Raw genomic sequence first — 22,088 nt, 5'->3', positions numbered from 1 at the left:
AATAAAATTTATTTGATTGATGTAAATCACTTTGTTTCAGACATGTTTAAACATTGAAATCAAACAAAATAATATCTGTTTGTATACTACTCTTTGTAAAACACTCTGCTTATTTCTTTCCCCCGATCTCTTTCTTTTCATTATCGCCATATCAATATCATAAGTTTTTTTTTCAAAGCTAAGTATTAAGTGCGCTCACTTTCGTTTTTAAATACTTCAACCTTCATAGTTTTCACACAAATAAAATCAGTTCATGTTTTTTGTTTCTTTTATTTACATTTTACATTAAAACAAAATAATTGTCAACGCTAAAACAGTATAAGTGAAAATAAATGTCAACAGAATAGACATTTTGAATACAATGTTAATTTGAGGCTGCCATCAACTGAATATTTCTGTGAGAGTCTCTTACATTTCGCACTTTTCTCCATGCATAGTCATATCTGAGAAGGGATTTCTTAATGGTGTTTTTGTTAGAGTCAGTTACCAAACATCTACGAACAAAGACAGAATATCCCAAAGACACCACTTTGTTCACTTGAGATCGAACGTCAGAATCGGACAAGAGTCTAGATTCCCAGCATCGTGTACTGGTGAATCCCGAGGAAAGTTTACAGTAGGTAACATAACGTTTAGAATCAGATGGTTTCCTCACAGAGAACTCGTACACAGCGGCAGGGAATGTCTTTCCTCCGCAGACGGTGGATTTTCTGAAACCCTTTCTTCCTCGATGTCTTTCTGTCCACACCGAGTCATCCTCTGGTTTAATGGGAGAAATAACTAGTTCCCACGGGGACCAATGAATTCTATTCATCGAAAAATTTGTCTCTGCAACATTTTCTCTCTTCAGCTTTCTTAGTATGTTTAGCTGAAATAAATTATGTACCTATTATATGAAAGTCTAATATTGAATACTATATATACATGCAAGATATGAATATCATGAATTGAAAGAAAAATGATACGTATTTGAGATTGAATACCTTTTGGCATGAAATGGCTAGATGTTTAGCTCTCTTTCTATCCATTGCAGAAGGAACGGTCTTTTTGACGATTGTTTTCCTCACTGCGTGAATGGAGGTACTCTTTTTCTTCAGCTTTGTGATGGAGGCTGCTTTTGTCAGAGATGACAGCTTTTTCAGGGCCGGCTTGTAGGGAAGTGTTCTGGACTTGGAAGATGAAGCCTCCACGCTGGATGAAGATGTGGAAGGTTCATCGTCTTTGAGTGCTCCGAACATAGCATTCAAATCCTTATGAACACCTATTCCAGCGTCTCTGGCGCGTACTTCCTGTTCATAGATATCCAGGAACTCTGCTCCTTGCTCTCTGTAGCAGATGGCCATAATGAAGTCAAAGAGATTGGAGAACTGCTCCAGTTCTACTCGTCTGCCAGCTGTCTTATCGGCCAGTGTTTGGTAGAAGTCGTTCGTTCTTTTGTCACTAGAAGCTCTACATTGTACACCGTACACTCGCACACCCTGAAATACAGACGACATATACTTATACTCTTGAATAAGAAAGACAGGAATCTAAAACAGTGAAGGTTTGAAATAAAGAAACGGCATTAAGTTTTCACCTTTAAACTAAAATGATTTTCTTACCATGACTGCTAATTTTTCCACTTCCTCCTTCCAGTCCAATTTCAGTTTGTTGTCTGGGTAGTTCACGTCATGAGGATGGGCATCTCCTATCATCACCAGCGCCCTCTGTGTGCCAGGTGTCCAAGACAAAGTTTGTACCTGGTGCAAGACCAGCTCATAACACTCATCGGAATCCCCGCCTCCAGTGGACCCAACGCTTTTGACCCAGTTACACAGTTCGTTCAGATCCGTGGAAAAATCTACATACTTGGTGACATAAGATGAGTCTCTGTCACAGTAATCTCCGTGAGCAAATACAGCGATTCTAATACCGGGGATATCCGTTTGCAGTCGTTGAATCATTTCCTGGACATTCTGTTTAACCGCATTGATAGAACTTGACATTGAGCCAGTTGTATCAAACGAGAAACAAATCTCTATGGGACCGCCTGGTGGTACAGCCATGCTATAGTGTCTACTAACGTTGTGTGAAGTACTTGTGTAGAGCGTTGTACAAAGTATGATTGTTTCTCAGTTTCAATCCTCCTTTTATATGCTTCTGGTGGCAAAGACTTACGATTGAATAAGTAGACTTTCTATTGTATGCAGACTTGCAATTCCTTTGGTTGTGAATAGTGAAACGAAAAGTAGATATTTTCAAGACTTACGATCGAACATAGACTAGCGCTTCCCCAATGCTCTCGCACACTTGATTACATTAATTAAGTGAACTCTCGGCCGCTAATTAATGAAACAAAAATTGACCCCAACAAATGAGAGAGGAAAAATGCGGCTTTTAAGACAGAACACTGAGCGTAAACATTCACAGTTTCACATGTTGACAGGTAGTCTACACATCACCCAAAAAGCTGCATCATGCGCCGCACTAAAAAAAGTCCCATTTTATCCAGTTGGATAATTCCTCTAAAGCTATGATATTCCTAATAATTGATTCCAAAATTAATATAATATAGGCCTAAAATAAGATACCAAAAGAGATAAAAAGGAAAGAGGGTATCTCTGTATTTAGAACTACAATTGACTAAGTTCATTTTGATTGGTTTATCCTTGCTTAGGACAAGAAAATGCAAATTTGTACGACTTTTAAATGCTTCGTTACAAAAAATAATTTTCTTTTGATTTTCAAGCATTTCTATTATTTTTTTCGAGGTTCAGAAAAGAGGTGACAAATTCCTTAACACCCCCCCCCCCTCCCCATTCGGATCAAGATGTCACCAAGATTACATATATACTTAATATATATATACATTTAAAGAGAGAGAAGGAGAGAAGATTGACGTATAAAAACCACGTGCACCTTTCAGATTTCTACTTGATTTACTAAAACACGAGACAAAATGATTTTTTTTTCTTTTAAGAAGGGGAGTTGCTAGGTTCTGCGCTTGACTTTAAAGCACTTGATTGACTTTGATGACCATGAAGCTGTGCGCCTTTTTGAATTGCGATGTGGTTTGCTTAGGAAGCATTAATTTACAGAATTTGAAAATAGAAATCAGCGGAACTTTCTTTGAGTAATATCTACCTGAAAGGCGGCGTAATCTTGCTATGAATGTAGAACCCAATTGAATACTGGTGTGATGCAGCGCCAAAAAAAATTAAATGATTCACCGAGATTTTTTTTTCATGACGAGTCTTTCAGGAAAGTTCTGATGAAAAACGATAAAATATTTCATTTTGGAGCTGATATCTCTTTCAATTTGCAATTCATGGCGCATGCAATTTTAGAAGTTAGCCATGTTTCCCGTATTTTTTTATGCGACCAGATAAAAAGTATTAAGTAATACGAAATAAAAGGGCATAAAACTGCACAGAATGTTGTCACAGTCGCCGACATGATTCAAAGAGGATCCTATCTTAAGAATTGGAATGGAGTTAACTCGAGACAAAATGGATTAAAATTGAAATAACCAAACACATGCATTTATAAAGTTTATGAGCTTTCTTAATGTAGAGCGCTTTATACATCCCAAGCACCTGATCATTAGATACACTGTATCCTAGGTTATATTTGTACAAAACAGCGGCTACCGCAAACAAATCTGAGGCAAAACGTGGACAAAATCATTTTTTTCAAAATGTCTTGGGATCCCATTTGAAGTTTTTATCAAATATATAGCTAGCATAAATGCTTTAAATATGGATATGGTTTAACACTGAGGAATAAAATTTATTTGATTGATGTAAATCATTTTGTTTCAGAACAAACCTTAGACATTGAAATCAAACAAAATAATATCTGTTTGTACACTACTCTTTGTAAAACACTTCTTGCTCATTTCTTCCTCCCGATCTCTTTCTTTTCATTATCGCCATCATGATTTTTTTTTTTCAAAGCTAAGTATTAACTGCGCTCACTTTCGTTTTTAAATACTTCAACCTTCATAGTTTTCACACAAATAAAATCAGTTCATGTTTTTTGTTTCTTTTATTTACATTTACATTAAAATCAAATAATTGTCAACGCTAAAACAGTATAAGTGAAAATAAATGTCAACAGAATAGACATTTTGAATACAATGTTAATTTGAGGCTGCCATCAACTGAATATTTCTGTGAGAGTCTCTTACATTTCGCACTTTTCTCCATGCATAGTCATATCTGAGAAGGGATTTCTTAATGGTGTTTTTGTTAGAGTCAGTTACCAAACATCTACGAACAAAGACAGAATATCCCAAAGACACCACTTTGTTCACTTGAGATCGAACGTCAGAATCGGACAAGAGTCTAGATTCCCAGCATCGTGTACTGGTGAATCCCGAGGAAAGTTTACAGTAGGTAACATAACGTTTAGAATCAGATGGTTTCCTCACAGAGAACTCGTACACAGCGGCAGGGAATGTCTTTCCTCCGCAGACGGTGGATTTTCTGAAACCCTTTCTTCCTCGATGTCTTTCTGTCCACACCGAGTCATCCTCTGGTTTAATGGGAGAAATAACTAGTTCCCACGGGGACCAATGAATTCTATTCATCGAAAAATTTGTCTCTGCAACATTTTCTCTCTTCAGCTTTCTTAGTGTGTTTAGCTGAAATAAATTATGTACCTATTATATGAAAGTCTAATATTGAATACTATATATACATGCAAGATATGAATATCATGAATTGAAAGAAAAATGATACGTATTTGAGATTGAATACCTTTTGGCATGAAATGGCTAGATGTTTAGCTCTCTTTCTATCCATTGCAGAAGGAACGGTCTTTTTGACGATTGTTTTCCTCACTGCGTGAATGGAGGTACTCTTTTTCTTCAGCTTTGTGATGGAGGCTGCTTTTGTCAGAGATGGCAGCTTTTTCAGGGCCGGCTTGTAGGGAAGTGTTCTGGACTTGGAAGATGAAGTCTCCACGCTGGATGAAGATGTGGAAGGTTCATCGTCTTTGAGTGCTCCGAACATAGCATTCAAATCCTTATGAACACCTATTCCAGCGTCTCTGGCGCGTACTTCCTGTTCATAGATATCCAGGAACTCTGCTCCTTGCTCTCTGTAGCAGATGGCCATAATGAAGTCAAAGAGATTGGAGAACTGCTCCAGTTCTACTCGTCTGCCAGCTGTCTTATCGGCCAGTGTTTGGTAGAAGTCGTTCGTTCTTTTGTCACTAGAAGCTCTACATTGTACACCGTACACTCGCACACCCTGAAATACAGACGACATATACTTATACTCTTGAATAAGAAAGACAGGAATCTAAAACAGTGAAGGTTTGAAATAAAGAAACGGCATTAAGTTTTCACCTTTAAACTAAAATGATTTTCTTACCATGACTGCTAATTTTTCCACTTCCTCCTTCCAGTCCAATTTCAGTTTGTTGTCTGGGTAGTTCACGTCATGAGGATGGGCATCTCCTATCATCACCAGCGCCCTCTGTGTGCCAGGTGTCCAAGACAAAGTTTGTACCTGGTGCAAGACCAGCTCATAACACTCATCGGAATCCCCGCCTCCAGTGGACCCAACGCTTTTGACCCAGTTACACAGTTCGTTCAGATCCGTGGAAAAATCTACATACTTGGTGACATAAGATGAGTCTCTGTCACAGTAATCTCCGTGAGCAAATACAGCGATTCTAATACCGGGGATATCCGTTTGCAGTCGTTGAATCATTTCCTGGACATTCTGTTTAACCGCATTGATAGAACTTGACATTGAGCCAGTTGTATCAAACGAGAAACAAATCTCTATGGGACCGCCTGGTGGTACAGCCATGCTATAGTGTCTACTAACGTTGTGTGAAGTACTTGTGTAGAGCGTTGTACAAAGTATGATTGTTTCTCAGTTTCAATCCTCCTTTTATATGCTTCTGGTGGCAAAGACTTACGATTGAATAAGTAGACTTTCTATTGTATGCAGACTTGCAATTCCTTTGGTTGTGAATAGTGAAACGAAAAGTAGATATTTTCAAGACTTACGATCGAACATAGACTAGCGCTTCCCCAATGCTCTCGCACACTTGATTACATTAATTAAGTGAACTCTCGGCCGCTAATTACTAAAACAAAAATTGACCCCAACAAATGAGAGAGGAAAAATGCGGCTTTTAAGACAGAACACTGAGCGTAAACATTCACAGTTTCACATGTTGACAGGTAGTCTACACATCACCCAAAAAGCTGCATCATGCGCCGCACTAAAAAAAGTTCCATTTTATCCAGTTGGATAATTCCTCTAAAGCTATGATATTCCTAATAATTGATTCCAAAATTAATATAATATAGGCCTAAAATAAGATACCAAAAGAGATAAAAAGGAAAGAGGGTATCTCTGTATTTAGAACTACAATTGACTAAGTTCATTTTGATTGGTTTATCCTTGCTTAGGACAAGAAAATTCAAATTTGTACGACTTTTAAATGCTTCGTTACAAAAAATAATTTTCTTTTGATTTACAAGCATTTCTATTATTTTTTTTCGAGGTTCAGGAAAGAGGTGACAAATTCCTTAACACCCCCCCCCCTCCCCATTCGGATCAAGATGTCACCAAGATTACATATATACTTAATATATATATACATTTAAAGAGAGAGAAGGAGAGAAGATTGACGTATAAAAACCACGTGCACCTTTCAGATTTCTACTTGATTTACTAAAACACGAGACAAAATGATTTTTTTTTCTTTTAAGAAGGGGAGTTGCTAGGTTCTGCGCTTGACTTTAAAGCACTTGATTGACTTTGATGACCATGAAGCTGAGCGCCTTTTTGAATTGCGATGTGGTTTGCTTAGGAAGCATTAATTTACAGAATTTGAAAATAGAAATCAGCGGAACTTTCTTTGAGTAACATCTACCTGAAAGGCGGCGTAATCTTGCTATGAATGTAGAACCCAATTGAATACTGGTGTGATGCAGCACCAAAAAAAATTAAATGATTCACCGAGATTTTTTTTTCATGACGAGTCTTTCAGGAAAGTTCTGATGAAAAACGATAAAATATTTCATTTTGGAGCTGATATCTCTTTCAATTTGCAATTCATGGCGCATGCAATTTTAGAAGTTAGCCATGTTTCCCGTATTTTTTTATGCGACCAGATAAAAAGTATTAAGTAATACGAAATAAAAGGGCATAAAACTGCACAGAATGTTGTCACAGTCGCCGACATGATTCAAAGAGGATCCTATCTTAAGAATTGGAATGGAGTTAACTCGAGACAAAATGGATTAAAATTGAAATAACCAAACACATGCATTTATAAAGTTTATGAGCTTTCTTAATGTAGAGCGCTTTATACATCCCAAGCACCTGATCATTAGATACACTGTATCCTAGGTTATATTTGTACAAAACAGCGGCTACCGCAAACAAATCTGAGGCAAAACGTGGACAAAATCATTTTTTTCAAAATGTCTTGGGATCCCATTTGAAGTTTTTATCAAATATATAGCTAGCATAAATGCTTTAAATATGGATATGGTTTAACACTGAGGAATAAAATTTATTTGATTGATGTAAATCATTTTGTTTCAGAACAAACCTTAGACATTGAAATCAAACAAAATAATATCTGTTTGTACACTACTCTTTGTAAAACACTTCTTGCTCATTTCTTCCTCCCGATCTCTTTCTTTTCATTATCGCCATCATGATTTTTTTTTTCAAAGCTAAGTATTAACTGCGCTCACTTTCGTTTTTAAATACTTCAACCTTCATAGTTTTCACACAAATAAAATCAGTTCATGTTTTTTGTTTCTTTTATTTACATTTACATTAAAATCAAATAATTGTCAACGCTAAAACAGTATAAGTGAAAATAAATGTCAACAGAATAGACATTTTGAATACAATGTTAATTTGAGGCTGCCATCAACTGAATATTTCTGTGAGAGTCTCTTACATTTCGCACTTTTCTCCATGCATAGTCTTATCTGAGAAGGGATTTCTTAATGGTGTTTTTGTTAGAGTCAGTTACCAAACATCTACGAACAAAGACAGAATATCCCAAAGACACCACTTTGTTCACTTGAGATCGAACGTCAGAATCGGACAAGAGTCTAGATTCCCAGCATCGTGTACTGGTGAATCCCGAGGAAAGTTTACAGTAGGTAACATAACGTTTAGAATCAGATGGTTTCCTCACAGAGAACTCGTACACAGCGGCAGGGAATGTCTTTCCTCCGCAGACGGTGGATTTTCTGAAACCCTTTCTTCCTCGATGTCTTTCTGTCCACACCGAGTCATCCTCTGGTTTAATGGGAGAAATAACTAGTTCCCACGGGGACCAATGAATTCTATTCATCGAAAAATTTGTCTCTGCAACATTTTCTCTCTTCAGCTTTCTTAGTGTGTTTAGCTGAAATAAATTATGTACCTATTATATGAAAGTCTAATATTGAATACTATATATACATGCAAGATATGAATATCATGAATTGAAAGAAAAATGATACGTATTTGAGATTGAATACCTTTTGGCATGAAATGGCTAGATGTTTAGCTCTCTTTCTATCCATTGCAGAAGGAACGGTCTTTTTGACGATTGTTTTCCTCACTGCGTGAATGGAGGTACTCTTTTTCTTCAGCTTTGTGATGGAGGCTGCTTTTGTCAGAGATGGCAGCTTTTTCAGGGCCGGCTTGTAGGGAAGTGTTCTGGACTTGGAAGATGAAGTCTCCACGCTGGATGAAGATGTGGAAGGTTCATCGTCTTTGAGTGCTCCGAACATAGCATTCAAATCCTTATGAACACCTATTCCAGCGTCTCTGGCGCGTACTTCCTGTTCATAGATATCCAGGAACTCTGCTCCTTGCTCTCTGTAGCAGATGGCCATAATGAAGTCAAAGAGATTGGAGAACTGCTCCAGTTCTACTCGTCTGCCAGCTGTCTTATCGGCCAGTGTTTGGTAGAAGTCGTTCGTTCTTTTGTCACTAGAAGCTCTACATTGTACACCGTACACTCGCACACCCTGAAATACAGACGACATATACTTATACTCTTGAATAAGAAAGACAGGAATCTAAAACAGTGAAGGTTTGAAATAAAGAAACGGCATTAAGTTTTCACCTTTAAACTAAAATGATTTTCTTACCATGACTGCTAATTTTTCCACTTCCTCCTTCCAGTCCAATTTCAGTTTGTTGTCTGGGTAGTTCACGTCATGAGGATGGGCATCTCCTATCATCACCAGCGCCCTCTGTGTGCCAGGTGTCCAAGACAAAGTTTGTACCTGGTGCAAGACCAGCTCATAACACTCATCGGAATCCCCGCCTCCAGTGGACCCAACGCTTTTGACCCAGTTACACAGTTCGTTCAGATCCGTGGAAAAATCTACATACTTGGTGACATAAGATGAGTCTCTGTCACAGTAATCTCCGTGAGCAAATACAGCGATTCTAATACCGGGGATATCCGTTTGCAGTCGTTGAATCATTTCCTGGACATTCTGTTTAACCGCATTGATAGAACTTGACATTGAGCCAGTTGTATCAAACGAGAAACAAATCTCTATGGGACCGCCTGGTGGTACAGCCATGCTATAGTGTCTACTAACGTTGTGTGAAGTACTTGTGTAGAGCGTTGTACAAAGTATGATTGTTTCTCAGTTTCAATCCTCCTTTTATATGCTTCTGGTGGCAAAGACTTACGATTGAATAAGTAGACTTTCTATTGTATGCAGACTTGCAATTCCTTTGGTTGTGAATAGTGAAACGAAAAGTAGATATTTTCAAGACTTACGATCGAACATAGACTAGCGCTTTCCCAATGCTCTCGCACACTTGATTACATTAATTAAGTGAACTCTCGGCCGCTAATTACTAAAACAAAAATTGACCCCAACAAATGAGAGAGGAAAAATGCGGCTTTTAAGACAGAACACTGAGCGTAAACATTCACAGTTTCACATGTTGACAGGTAGTCTACACATCACCCAAAAAGCTGCATCATGCGCCGCACTAAAAAAAGTTCCATTTTATCCAGTTGGATAATTCCTCTAAAGCTATGATATTCCTAATAATTGATTCCAAAATTAATATAATATAGGCCTAAAATAAGATACCAAAAGAGATAAAAAGGAAAGAGGGTATCTCTGTATTTAGAACTACAATTGACTAAGTTCATTTTGATTGGTTTATCCTTGCTTAGGACAAGAAAATTCAAATTTGTACGACTTTTAAATGCTTCGTTACAAAAAATAATTTTCTTTTGATTTTCAAGCATTTCTATTATTTTTTTTCGAGGTTCAGGAAAGAGGTGACAAATTCCTTAAAACCCCCCCCCCTCCCCATTCGGATCAAGATGTCACCAAGATTACATATATACTTAATATATATATACATTTAAAGAGAGAGAAGGAGAGAAGATTGACGTATAAAAACCACGTGCACCTTTCAGATTTCTACTTGATTTACTAAAACACGAGACAAAATGATTTTTTTTTCTTTTAAGAAGGGGAGTTGCTAGGTTCTGCGCTTGACTTTAAAGCACTTGATTGACTTTGATGACCATGAAGCTGTGCGCCTTTTTGAATTGCGATGTGGTTTGCTTAGGAAGCATTAATTTACAGAATTTGAAAATAGAAATCAGCGGAACTTTCTTTGAGTAACATCTACCTGAAAGGCGGCGTAATCTTGCTATGAATGTAGAACCCAATTGAATACTGGTGTGATGCAGCACCAAAAAAAATTAAATGATTCACCGAGATTTTTTTTTCATGACGAGTCTTTCAGGAAAGTTCTGATGAAAAACGATAAAATATTTCATTTTGGAGCTGATATCTCTTTCAATTTGCAATTCATGGCGCATGCAATTTTAGAAGTTAGCCATGTTTCCCGTATTTTTTTATGCGACCAGATAAAAAGTATTAAGTAATACGAAATAAAAGGGCATAAAACTGCACAGAATGTTGTCACAGTCGCCGACATGATTCAAAGAGGATCCTATCTTAAGAATTGGAATGGAGTTAACTCGAGACAAAATGGATTAAAATTGAAATAACCAAACACATGCATTTATAAAGTTTATGAGCTTTCTTAATGTAGAGCGCTTTATACATCCCAAGCACCTGATCATTAGATACACTGTATCCTAGGTTATATTTGTACAAAACAGCGGCTACCGCAAACAAATCTGAGGCAAAACGTGGACAAAATCATTTTTTTCAAAATGTCTTGGGATCCCATTTGAAGTTTTTATCAAATATATAGCTAGCATAAATGCTTTAAATATGGATATGGTTTAACACTGAGGAATAAAATTTATTTGATTGATGTAAATCATTTTGTTTCAGAACAAACCTTAGACATTGAAATCAAACAAAATAATATCTGTTTGTACACTACTCTTTGTAAAACACTTCTTGCTCATTTCTTCCTCCCGATCTCTTTCTTTTCATTATCGCCATCATGATTTTTTTTTTTCAAAGCTAAGTATTAACTGCGCTCACTTTCGTTTTTAAATACTTCAACCTTCATAGTTTTCACACAAATAAAATCAGTTCATGTTTTTTGTTTCTTTTATTTACATTTACATTAAAATCAAATAATTGTCAACGCTAAAACAGTATAAGTGAAAATAAATGTCAACAGAATAGACATTTTGAATACAATGTTAATTTGAGGCTGCCATCAACTGAATATTTCTGTGAGAGTCTCTTACATTTCGCACTTTTCTCCATGCATAGTCATATCTGAGAAGGGATTTCTTAATGGTGTTTTTGTTAGAGTCAGTTACCAAACATCTACGAACAAAGACAGAATATCCCAAAGACACCACTTTGTTCACTTGAGATCGAACGTCAGAATCGGACAAGAGTCTAGATTCCCAGCATCGTGTACTGGTGAATCCCGAGGAAAGTTTACAGTAGGTAACATAACGTTTAGAATCAGATGGTTTCCTCACAGAGAACTCGTACACAGCGGCAGGGAATGTCTTTCCTCCGCAGACGGTGGATTTTCTGAAACCCTTTCTTCCTCGATGTCTTTCTGTCCACACCGAGTCATCCTCTGGTTTAATGGGAGAAATAACTAGTTCCCACGGGGACCAATGAATTCTATTCATCGAAAAATTTGTCTCTGCAACATTTTCTCTCTTCAGCTTTCTTAGTGTGTTTAGCTGAAATAAATTATGTACCTATTATATGAAAGTCTAATATTGAATACTATATATACATGCAAGATATGAATATCATGAATTGAAAGAAAAATGATACGTATTTGAGATTGAATACCTTTTGGCATGAAATGGCTAGATGTTTAGCTCTCTTTCTATCCATTGCAGAAGGAACGGTCTTTTTGACGATTGTTTTCCTCACTGCGTGAATGGAGGTACTCTTTTTCTTCAGCTTTGTGATGGAGGCTGCTTTTGTCAGAGATGGCAGCTTTTTCAGGGCCGGCTTGTAGGGAAGTGTTCTGGACTTGGAAGATGAAGTCTCCACGCTGGATGAAGATGTGGAAGGTTCATCGTCTTTGAGTGCTCCGAACATAGCATTCAAATCCTTATGAACACCTATTCCAGCGTCTCTGGCGCGTACTTCCTGTTCATAGATATCCAGGAACTCTGCTCCTTGCTCTCTGTAGCAGATGGCCATAATGAAGTCAAAGAGATTGGAGAACTGCTCCAGTTCTACTCGTCTGCCAGCTGTCTTATCGGCCAGTGTTTGGTAGAAGTCGTTCGTTCTTTTGTCACTAGAAGCTCTACATTGTACACCGTACACTCGCACACCCTGAAATACAGACGACATATACTTATACTCTTGAATAAGAAAGACAGGAATCTAAAACAGTGAAGGTTTGAAATAAAGAAACGGCATTAAGTTTTCACCTTTAAACTAAAATGATTTTCTTACCATGACTGCTAATTTTTCCACTTCCTCCTTCCAGTCCAATTTCTGTTTGTTGTCTGGGTAGTTCACGTCATGAGGATGGGCATCTCCTATCATCACCAGCGCCCTCTGTGTGCCAGGTGTCCAAGACAAAGTTTGTACCTGGTGCAAGACCAGCTCATAACACTCATCGGAATCCCCGCCTCCAGTGGACCCAACGCTTTTGACCCAGTTACACAGTTCGTTCAGATCCGTGGAAAAATCTACATACTTGGTGACATAAGATGAGTCTCTGTCACAGTAATCTCCGTGAGCAAATACAGCGATTCTAATACCGGGGATATCCGTTTGCAGTCGTTGAATCATTTCCTGGACATTCTGTTTAACCGCATTGATAGAACTTGACATTGAGCCAGTTGTATCAAACGAGAAACAAATCTCTATGGGACCGCCTGGTGGTACAGCCATGCTATAGTGTCTACTAACGTTGTGTGAAGTACTTGTGTAGAGCGTTGTACAAAGTATGATTGTTTCTCAGTTTCAATCCTCCTTTTATATGCTTCTGGTGGCAAAGACTTACGATTGAATAAGTAGACTTTCTATTGTATGCAGACTTGCAATTCCTTTGGTTGTGAATAGTGAAACGAAAAGTAGATATTTTCAAGACTTACGATCGAACATAGACTAGCGCTTCCCCAATGCTCTCGCACACTTGATTACATTAATTAAGTGAACTCTCGGCCGCTAATTACTAAAACAAAAATTGACCCCAACAAATGAGAGAGGAAAAATGCGGCTTTTAAGACAGAACACTGAGCGTAAACATTCACAGTTTCACATGTTGACAGGTAGTCTACACATCACCCAAAAAGCTGCATCATGCGCCGCACTAAAAAAAGTTCCATTTTATCCAGTTGGATAATTCCTCTAAAGCTATGATATTCCTAATAATTGATTCCAAAATTAATATAATATAGGCCTAAAATAAGATACCAAAAGAGATAAAAAGGAAAGAGGGTATCTCTGTATTTAGAACTACAATTGACTAAGTTCATTTTGATTGGTTTATCCTTGCTTAGGACAAGAAAATTCAAATTTGTACGACTTTTAAATGCTTCGTTACAAAAAATAATTTTCTTTTGATTTTCAAGCATTTCTATTATTTTTTTTCGAGGTTCAGGAAAGAGGTGACAAATTCCTTAAAACCCCCCCCCCCCTCCCCATTCGGATCAAGATGTCACCAAGATTACATATATACTTAATATATATATACATTTAAAGAGAGAGAAGGAGAGAAGATTGACGTATAAAAACCACGTGCACCTTTCAGATTTCTACTTGATTTACTAAAACACGAGACAAAATGATTTTTTTTTCTTTTAAGAAGGGGAGTTGCTAGGTTCTGCGCTTGACTTTAAAGCACTTGATTGACTTTGATGACCATGAAGCTGTGCGCCTTTTTGAATTGCGATGTGGTTTGCTTAGGAAGCATTAATTTACAGAATTTGAAAATAGAAATCAGCGGAACTTTCTTTGAGTAACATCTACCTGAAAGGCGGCGTAATCTTGCTATGAATGTAGAACCCAATTGAATACTGGTGTGATGCAGCACCAAAAAAAATTAAATGATTCACCGAGATTTTTTTTTCATGACGAGTCTTTCAGGAAAGTTCTGATGAAAAACGATAAAATATTTCATTTTGGAGCTGATATCTCTTTCAATTTGCAATTCATGGCGCATGCAATTTTAGAAGTTAGCCATGTTTCCCGTATTTTTTTATGCGACCAGATAAAAAGTATTAAGTAATACGAAATAAAAGGGCATAAAACTGCACAGAATGTTGTCACAGTCGCCGACATGATTCAAAGAGGATCCTATCTTAAGAATTGGAATGGAGTTAACTCGAGACAAAATGGATTAAAATTGAAATAACCAAACACATGCATTTATAAAGTTTATGAGCTTTCTTAATGTAGAGCGCTTTATACATCCCAAGCACCTGATCATTAGATACACTGTATCCTAGGTTATATTTGTACAAAACAGCGGCTACCGCAAACAAATCTGAGGCAAAACGTGGACAAAATCATTTTTTTCAAAATGTCTTGGGATCCCATTTGAAGTTTTTATCAAATATATAGCTAGCATAAATGCTTTAAATATGGATATGGTTTAACACTGAGGAATAAAATTTATTTGATTGATGTAAATCATTTTGTTTCAGAACAAACCTTAGACATTGAAATCAAACAAAATAATATCTGTTTGTACACTACTCTTTGTAAAACACTTCTTGCTCATTTCTTCCTCCCGATCTCTTTCTTTTCATTATCGCCATCATGATTTTTTTTTTTCAAAGCTAAGTATTAACTGCGCTCACTTTCGTTTTTAAATACTTCAACCTTCATAGTTTTCACACAAATAAAATCAGTTCATGTTTTTTGTTTCTTTTATTTACATTTACATTAAAATCAAATAATTGTCAACGCTAAAACAGTATAAGTGAAAATAAATGTCAACAGAATAGACATTTTGAATACAATGTTAATTTGAGGCTGCCATCAACTGAATATTTCTGTGAGAGTCTCTTACATTTCGCACTTTTCTCCATGCATAGTCATATCTGAGAAGGGATTTCTTAATGGTGTTTTTGTTAGAGTCAGTTACCAAACATCTACGAACAAAGACAGAATATCCCAAAGACACCACTTTGTTCACTTGAGATCGAACGTCAGAATCGGACAAGAGTCTAGATTCCCAGCATCGTGTACTGGTGAATCCCGAGGAAAGTTTACAGTAGGTAACATAACGTTTAGAATCAGATGGTTTCCTCACAGAGAACTCGTACACAGCGGCAGGGAATGTCTTTCCTCCGCAGACGGTGGATTTTCTGAAACCCTTTCTTCCTCGATGTCTTTCTGTCCACACCGAGTCATCCTCTGGTTTAATGGGAGAAATAACTAGTTCCCACGGGGACCAATGAATTCTATTCATCGAAAAATTTGTCTCTGCAACATTTTCTCTCTTCAGCTTTCTTAGTGTGTTTAGCTGAAATAAATTATGTACCTATTATATGAAAGTCTAATATTGAATACTATATATACATGCAAGATATGAATATCATGAATTGAAAGAAAAATGATACGTATTTGAGATTGAATACCTTTTGGCATGAAATGGCTAGATGTTTAGCTCTCTTTCTATCCATTGCAGAAGGAACGGTCTTTTTGACGATTGTTTTCCTCACTGCGTGAATGGAGGTACTCTTTTTCTTCAGCTTTGTGATGGAGGCTGCTTTTGTCAGAGATGGCAGCTTTTTCAGGGCCGGCTTGTAGGGAAGTGTTCTGGACTTGGAAGATGAAGTCTCCACGCTGGATGAAGATGTGGAAGGTTCATCGTCTTTGAGTGCTCCGAACATAGCATTCAAATCCTTATGAACACCTATTCCAGCGTCTCTGGCGCGTACTTCCTGTTCATAGATATCCAGGAACTCTGCTCCTTGCTCTCTGTAGCAGATGGCCATAATGAAGTCAAAGAGATTGGAGAACTGCTCCAGTTCTACTCGTCTGCCAGCTGTCTTATCGGCCAGTGTTTGGTAGAAGTCGTTCGTTCTTTTGTCACTAGAAGCTCTACATTGTACACCGTACACTCGCACACCCTGAAATACAGACGACATATACTTATACTCTTGAATAAGAAAGACAGGAATCTAAAACAGTGAAGGTTTGAAATAAAGAAACGGCATTAAGTTTTCACCTTTAAACTAAAATGATTTTCTTACCATGACTGCTAATTTTTCCACTTCCTCCTTCCAGTCCAATTTCAGTTTGTTGTCTGGGTAGTTCACGTCATGAGGATGGGCATCTCCTATCATCACCAGCGCCCTCTGTGTGCCAGGTGTCCAAGACAAAGTTTGTACCTGGTGCAAGACCAGCTCATAACACTCATCGGAATCCCCGCCTCCAGTGGACCCAACGCTTTTGACCCAGTTACACAGTTCGTTCAGATCCGTGGAAAAATCTACATACTTGGTGACATAAGATGAGTCTCTGTCACAGTAATCTCCGTGAGCAAATACAGCGATTCTAATACCGGGGATATCCGTTTGCAGTCGTTGAATCATTTCCTGGACATTCTGTTTAACCGCATTGATAGAACTTGACATTGAGCCAGTTGTATCAAACGAGAAACAAATCTCTATGGGACCGCCTGGTGGTACAGCCATGCTATAGTGTCTACTAACGTTGTGTGAAGTACTTGTGTAGAGCGTTGTACAAAGTATGATTGTTTCTCAGTTTCAATCCTCCTTTTATATGCTTCTGGTGGCAAAGACTTACGATTGAATAAGTAGACTTTCTATTGTATGCAGACTTGCAATTCCTTTGGTTGTGAATAGTGAAACGAAAAGTAGATATTTTCAAGACTTACGATCGAACATAGACTAGCGCTTCCCCAATGCTCTCGCACACTTGATTACATTAATTAAGTGAACTCTCGGCCGCTAATTACTAAAACAAAAATTGACCCCAACAAATGAGAGAGGAAAAATGCGGCTTTTAAGACAGAACACTGAGCGTAAACATTCACAGTTTCACATGTTGACAGGTAGTCTACACATCACCCAAAAAGCTGCATCATGCGCCGCACTAAAAAAAAGTTCCATTTTATCCAGTTGGATAATTCCTCTAAAGCTATGATATTCCTAATAATTGATTCCAAAATTAATATAATATAGGCCTAAAATAAGATACCAAAAGAGATAAAAAGGAAAGAGGGTATCTCTGTATTTAGAACTACAATTGACTAAGTTCATTTTGATTGGTTTATCCTTGCTTAGGACAAGAAAATTCAAATTTGTACGACTTTTAAATGCTTCGTTACAAAAAATAATTTTCTTTTGATTTTCAAGCATTTCTATTATTTTTTTTCGAGGTTCAGGAAAGAGGTGACAAATTCCTTAAAACCCCCCCCCCCCCCCTCCCCATTCGGATCAAGATGTCACCAAGATTACATATATACTTAATATATATATACATTTAAAGAGAGAGAAGGAGAGAAGATTGACGTATAAAAACCACGTGCACCTTTCAGATTTCTACTTGATTTACTAAAACACGAGACAAAATGATTTTTTTTTCTTTTAAGAAGGGGAGTTGCTAGGTTCTGCGCTTGACTTTAAAGCACTTGATTGACTTTGATGACCATGAAGCTGAGCGCCTTTTTGAATTGCGATGTGGTTTGCTTAGGAAGCATTAATTTACAGAATTTGAAAATAGAAATCAGCGGAACTTTCTTTGAGTAACATCTACCTGAAAGGCGGCGTAATCTTGCTATGAATGTAGAACCCAATTGAATACTGGTGTGATGCAGCACCAAAAAAAATTAAATGATTCACCGAGATTTTTTTTTCATGACGAGTCTTTCAGGAAAGTTCTGATGAAAAACGATAAAATATTTCATTTTGGAGCTGATATCTCTTTCAATTTGCAATTCATGGCGCATGCAATTTTAGAAGTTAGCCATGTTTCCCGTATTTTTTTATGCGACCAGATAAAAAGTATTAAGTAATACGAAATAAAAGGGCATAAAACTGCACAGAATGTTGTCACAGTCGCCGACATGATTCAAAGAGGATCCTATCTTAAGAATTGGAATGGAGTTAACTCGAGACAAAATGGATTAAAATTGAAATAACCAAACACATGCATTTATAAAGTTTATGAGCTTTCTTAATGTAGAGCGCTTTATACATCCCAAGCACCTGATCATTAGATACACTGTATCCTAGGTTATATTTGTACAAAACAGCGGCTACCGCAAACAAATCTGAGGCAAAACGTGGACAAAATCATTTTTTTCAAAATGTCTTGGGATCCCATTTGAAGTTTTTATCAAATATATAGCTAGCATAAATGCTTTAAATATGGATATGGTTTAACACTGAGGAATAAAATTTATTTGATTGATGTAAATCATTTTGTTTCAGAACAAACCTTAGACATTGAAATCAAACAAAATAATATCTGTTTGTACACTACTCTTTGTAAAACACTTCTTGCTCATTTCTTCCTCCCGATCTCTTTCTTTTCATTATCGCCATCATGATTTTTTTTTTTCAAAGCTAAGTATTAACTGCGCTCACTTTCGTTTTTAAATACTTCAACCTTCATAGTTTTCACACAAATAAAATCAGTTCATGTTTTTTGTTTCTTTTATTTACATTTACATTAAAATCAAATAATTGTCAACGCTAAAACAGTATAAGTGAAAATAAATGTCAACAGAATAGACATTTTGAATACAATGTTAATTTGAGGCTGCCATCAACTGAATATTTCTGTGAGAGTCTCTTACATTTCGCACTTTTCTCCATGCATAGTCATATCTGAGAAGGGATTTCTTAATGGTGTTTTTGTTAGAGTCAGTTACCAAACATCTACGAACAAAGACAGAATATCCCAAAGACACCACTTTGTTCACTTGAGATCGAACGTCAGAATCGGACAAGAGTCTAGATTCCCAGCATCGTGTACTGGTGAATCCCGAGGAAAGTTTACAGTAGGTAACATAACGTTTAGAATCAGATGGTTTCCTCACAGAGAACTCGTACACAGCGGCAGGGAATGTCTTTCCTCCGCAGACGGTGGATTTTCTGAAACCCTTTCTTCCTCGATGTCTTTCTGTCCACACCGAGTCATCCTCTGGTTTAATGGGAGAAATAACTAGTTCCCACGGGGACCAATGAATTCTATTCATCGAAAAATTTGTCTCTGCAACATTTTCTCTCTTCAGCTTTCTTAGTGTGTTTAGCTGAAATAAATTATGTACCTATTATATGAAAGTCTAATATTGAATACTATATATACATGCAAGATATGAATATCATGAATTGAAAGAAAAATGATACGTATTTGAGATTGAATACCTTTTGGCATGAAATGGCTAGATGTTTAGCTCTCTTTCTATCCATTGCAGAAGGAACGGTCTTTTTGACGATTGTTTTCCTCACTGCGTGAATGGAGGTACTCTTTTTCTTCAGCTTTGTGATGGAGGCTGCTTTTGTCAGAGATGGCAGCTTTTTCAGGGCCGGCTTGTAGGGAAGTGTTCTGGACTTGGAAGATGAAGTCTCCACGCTGGATGAAGATGTGGAAGGTTCATCGTCTTTGAGTGCTCCGAACATAGCATTCAAATCCTTATGAACACCTATTCCAGCGTCTCTGGCGCGTACTTCCTGTTCATAGATATCCAGGAACTCTGCTCCTTGCTCTCTGTAGCAGATGGCCATAATGAAGTCAAAGAGATTGGAGAACTGCTCCAGTTCTACTCGTCTGCCAGCTGTCTTATCGGCCAGTGTTTGGTAGAAGTCGTTCGTTCTTTTGTCACTAGAAGCTCTACATTGTACACCGTACACTCGCACACCCTGAAATACAGACGACATATACTTATACTCTTGAATAAGAAAGACAGGAATCTAAAACAGTGAAGGTTTGAAATAAAGAAACGGCATTAAGTTTTCACCTTTAAACTAAAATGATTTTCTTACCATGACTGCTAATTTTTCCACTTCCTCCTTCCAGTCCAATTTCAGTTTGTTGTCTGGGTAGTTCACGTCATGAGGATGGGCATCTCCTATCATCACCAGCGCCCTCTGTGTGCCAGGTGTCCAAGACAAAGTTTGTACCTGGTGCAAGACCAGCTCATAACACTCATCGGAATCCCCGCCTCCAGTGGACCCAACGCTTTTGACCCAGTTACACAGTTCGTTCAGATCCGTGGAAAAATCTACATACTTGGTGACATAAGATGAGTCTCTGTCACAGTAATCTCCGTGAGCAAATACAGCGATTCTAATACCGGGGATATCCGTTTGCAGTCGTTGAATCATTTCCTGGACATTCTGTTTAACCGCATTGATAGAACTTGACATTGAGCCAGTTGTATCAAACGAGAAACAAATCTCTATGGGACCGCCTGGTGGTACAGCCATGCTATAGTGTCTACTAACGTTGTGTGAAGTACTTGTGTAGAGCGTTGTACAAAGTATGATTGTTTCTCAGTTTCAATCCTCCTTTTATATGCTTCTGGTGGCAAAGACTTACGATTGAATAAGTAGACTTTCTATTGTATGCAGACTTGCAATTCCTTTGGTTGTGAATAGTGAAACGAAAAGTAGATATTTTCAAGACTTACGATCGAACATAGACTAGCGCTTCCACAATGCTCTCGCACACTTGATTACATTAATTAAGTGAACTCTCGGCCGCTAATTACTAAAACAAAAATTGACCCCAACAAATGAGAGAGGAAAAATGCGGCTTTTAAGACAGAACACTGAGCGTAAACATTCACAGTTTCACATGTTGACAGGTAGTCTACACATCACCCAAAAAGCTGCATCATGCGCCGCACTAGAAAAAGTTCCATTTTATCCAGTTGGATAATTCCTCTAAAGCTATGATATTCCTAATAATTGATTCCAAAATTAATATAATATAGGCCTAAAATAAGATACCAAAAGAGATAAAAAGGAAAGAGGGTATCTCTGTATTTAGAACTACAATTGACTAAGTTCATTTTGATTGGTTTATCCTTGCTTAGGACAAGAAAATTCAAATTTGTACGACTTTTAAATGCTTCGTTACAAAAAATAATTTTCTTTTGATTTTCAAGCATTTCTATTATTTTTTTTCGAGGTTCAGGAAAGAGGTGACAAATTCCTTAAAACCCCCCCCCCTCCCCATTCGGATCAAGATGTCACCAAGATTACATATATACTTAATATATATATACATTTAAAGAGAGAGAAGGAGAGAAGATTGACGTATAAAAACCACGTGCACCTTTCAGATTTCTACTTGATTTACTAAAACACGAGACAAAATGATTTTTTTTTCTTTTAAGAAGGGGAGTTGCTAGGTTCTGCGCTTGACTTTAAAGCACTTGATTGACTTTGATGACCATGAAGCTGAGCGCCTTTTTGAATTGCGATGTGGTTTGCTTAGGAAGCATTAATTTACAGAATTTGAAAATAGAAATCAGCGGAACTTTCTTTGAGTAACATCTACCTGAAAGGCGGCGTAATCTTGCTATGAATGTAGAACCCAATTGAATACTGGTGTGATGCAGCACCAAAAAAAATTAAATGATTCACCGAGATTTTTTTTTCATGACGAGTCTTTCAGGAAAGTTCTGATGAAAAACGATAAAATATTTCATTTTGGAGCTGATATCTCTTTCAATTTG

At 37.3% G+C, this 22,088-nt stretch overlaps 6 protein-coding genes across 6 annotated transcripts; all 6 read right to left on the bottom strand.

The window, feature by feature from the left end:
• Positions 1 to 307: 307 nt before the first annotated feature.
• LOC133179344 (uncharacterized) lies at positions 308 to 2,089 on the bottom strand. The gene is made up of 3 exons (XM_061314123.1): positions 1,602 to 2,089; positions 984 to 1,478; positions 308 to 868 (listed from the first exon to the last, which is right to left on the bottom strand). Exons 1-3 carry the CDS (start codon positions 2,043 to 2,045, stop codon positions 365 to 367), a joined length of 1,443 nt encoding a protein of 480 aa, XP_061170107.1. The 5' UTR covers positions 2,046 to 2,089; the 3' UTR covers positions 308 to 364.
• Positions 2,090 to 4,063: 1,974 nt separating this feature from the next.
• LOC133179343 (uncharacterized) lies at positions 4,064 to 5,844 on the bottom strand. The gene is made up of 3 exons (XM_061314122.1): positions 5,358 to 5,844; positions 4,740 to 5,234; positions 4,064 to 4,624 (listed from the first exon to the last, which is right to left on the bottom strand). The coding sequence occupies exons 1-3, from the start codon at positions 5,799 to 5,801 to the stop codon at positions 4,121 to 4,123; spliced, it is 1,443 nt and encodes a 480-aa protein (XP_061170106.1). The 5' UTR covers positions 5,802 to 5,844; the 3' UTR covers positions 4,064 to 4,120.
• A 1,974-nt stretch (positions 5,845 to 7,818) lies between these two features.
• Positions 7,819 to 9,599, bottom strand: LOC133179342 (uncharacterized). Its single transcript, XM_061314121.1, has 3 exons — positions 9,113 to 9,599; positions 8,495 to 8,989; positions 7,819 to 8,379 (listed from the first exon to the last, which is right to left on the bottom strand). Exons 1-3 carry the CDS (start codon positions 9,554 to 9,556, stop codon positions 7,951 to 7,953), a joined length of 1,368 nt encoding a protein of 455 aa, XP_061170105.1. The 5' UTR covers positions 9,557 to 9,599; the 3' UTR covers positions 7,819 to 7,950.
• Positions 9,600 to 11,574: 1,975 nt separating this feature from the next.
• LOC133179340 (uncharacterized) lies at positions 11,575 to 13,355 on the bottom strand. Its single transcript, XM_061314120.1, has 3 exons — positions 12,869 to 13,355; positions 12,251 to 12,745; positions 11,575 to 12,135 (listed from the first exon to the last, which is right to left on the bottom strand). The coding sequence occupies exons 1-3, from the start codon at positions 13,310 to 13,312 to the stop codon at positions 11,632 to 11,634; spliced, it is 1,443 nt and encodes a 480-aa protein (XP_061170104.1). The 5' UTR covers positions 13,313 to 13,355; the 3' UTR covers positions 11,575 to 11,631.
• A 1,977-nt stretch (positions 13,356 to 15,332) lies between these two features.
• On the bottom strand, positions 15,333 to 17,113 carry LOC133179339 (uncharacterized). The gene is made up of 3 exons (XM_061314119.1): positions 16,627 to 17,113; positions 16,009 to 16,503; positions 15,333 to 15,893 (listed from the first exon to the last, which is right to left on the bottom strand). The coding sequence occupies exons 1-3, from the start codon at positions 17,068 to 17,070 to the stop codon at positions 15,390 to 15,392; spliced, it is 1,443 nt and encodes a 480-aa protein (XP_061170103.1). The 5' UTR covers positions 17,071 to 17,113; the 3' UTR covers positions 15,333 to 15,389.
• Positions 17,114 to 19,094: 1,981 nt separating this feature from the next.
• Positions 19,095 to 20,875, bottom strand: LOC133179338 (uncharacterized). Its single transcript, XM_061314118.1, has 3 exons — positions 20,389 to 20,875; positions 19,771 to 20,265; positions 19,095 to 19,655 (listed from the first exon to the last, which is right to left on the bottom strand). The coding sequence occupies exons 1-3, from the start codon at positions 20,830 to 20,832 to the stop codon at positions 19,152 to 19,154; spliced, it is 1,443 nt and encodes a 480-aa protein (XP_061170102.1). The 5' UTR covers positions 20,833 to 20,875; the 3' UTR covers positions 19,095 to 19,151.
• Between the last annotated feature and the right edge of the window lie 1,213 nt (positions 20,876 to 22,088).

This window comes from Saccostrea echinata, unplaced genomic scaffold, assembly GCF_033153115.1.
Source record: "Saccostrea echinata isolate AGI-Se365-2 ecotype Australia unplaced genomic scaffold, CSIRO_AGI_Sech_v1 ptg000004l, whole genome shotgun sequence".
NCBI classification, from domain to species: Eukaryota; Metazoa; Mollusca; class Bivalvia; order Ostreida; family Ostreidae; genus Saccostrea; species Saccostrea echinata.
This window is presented reverse-complemented; position numbering and strand designations above follow the sequence as displayed.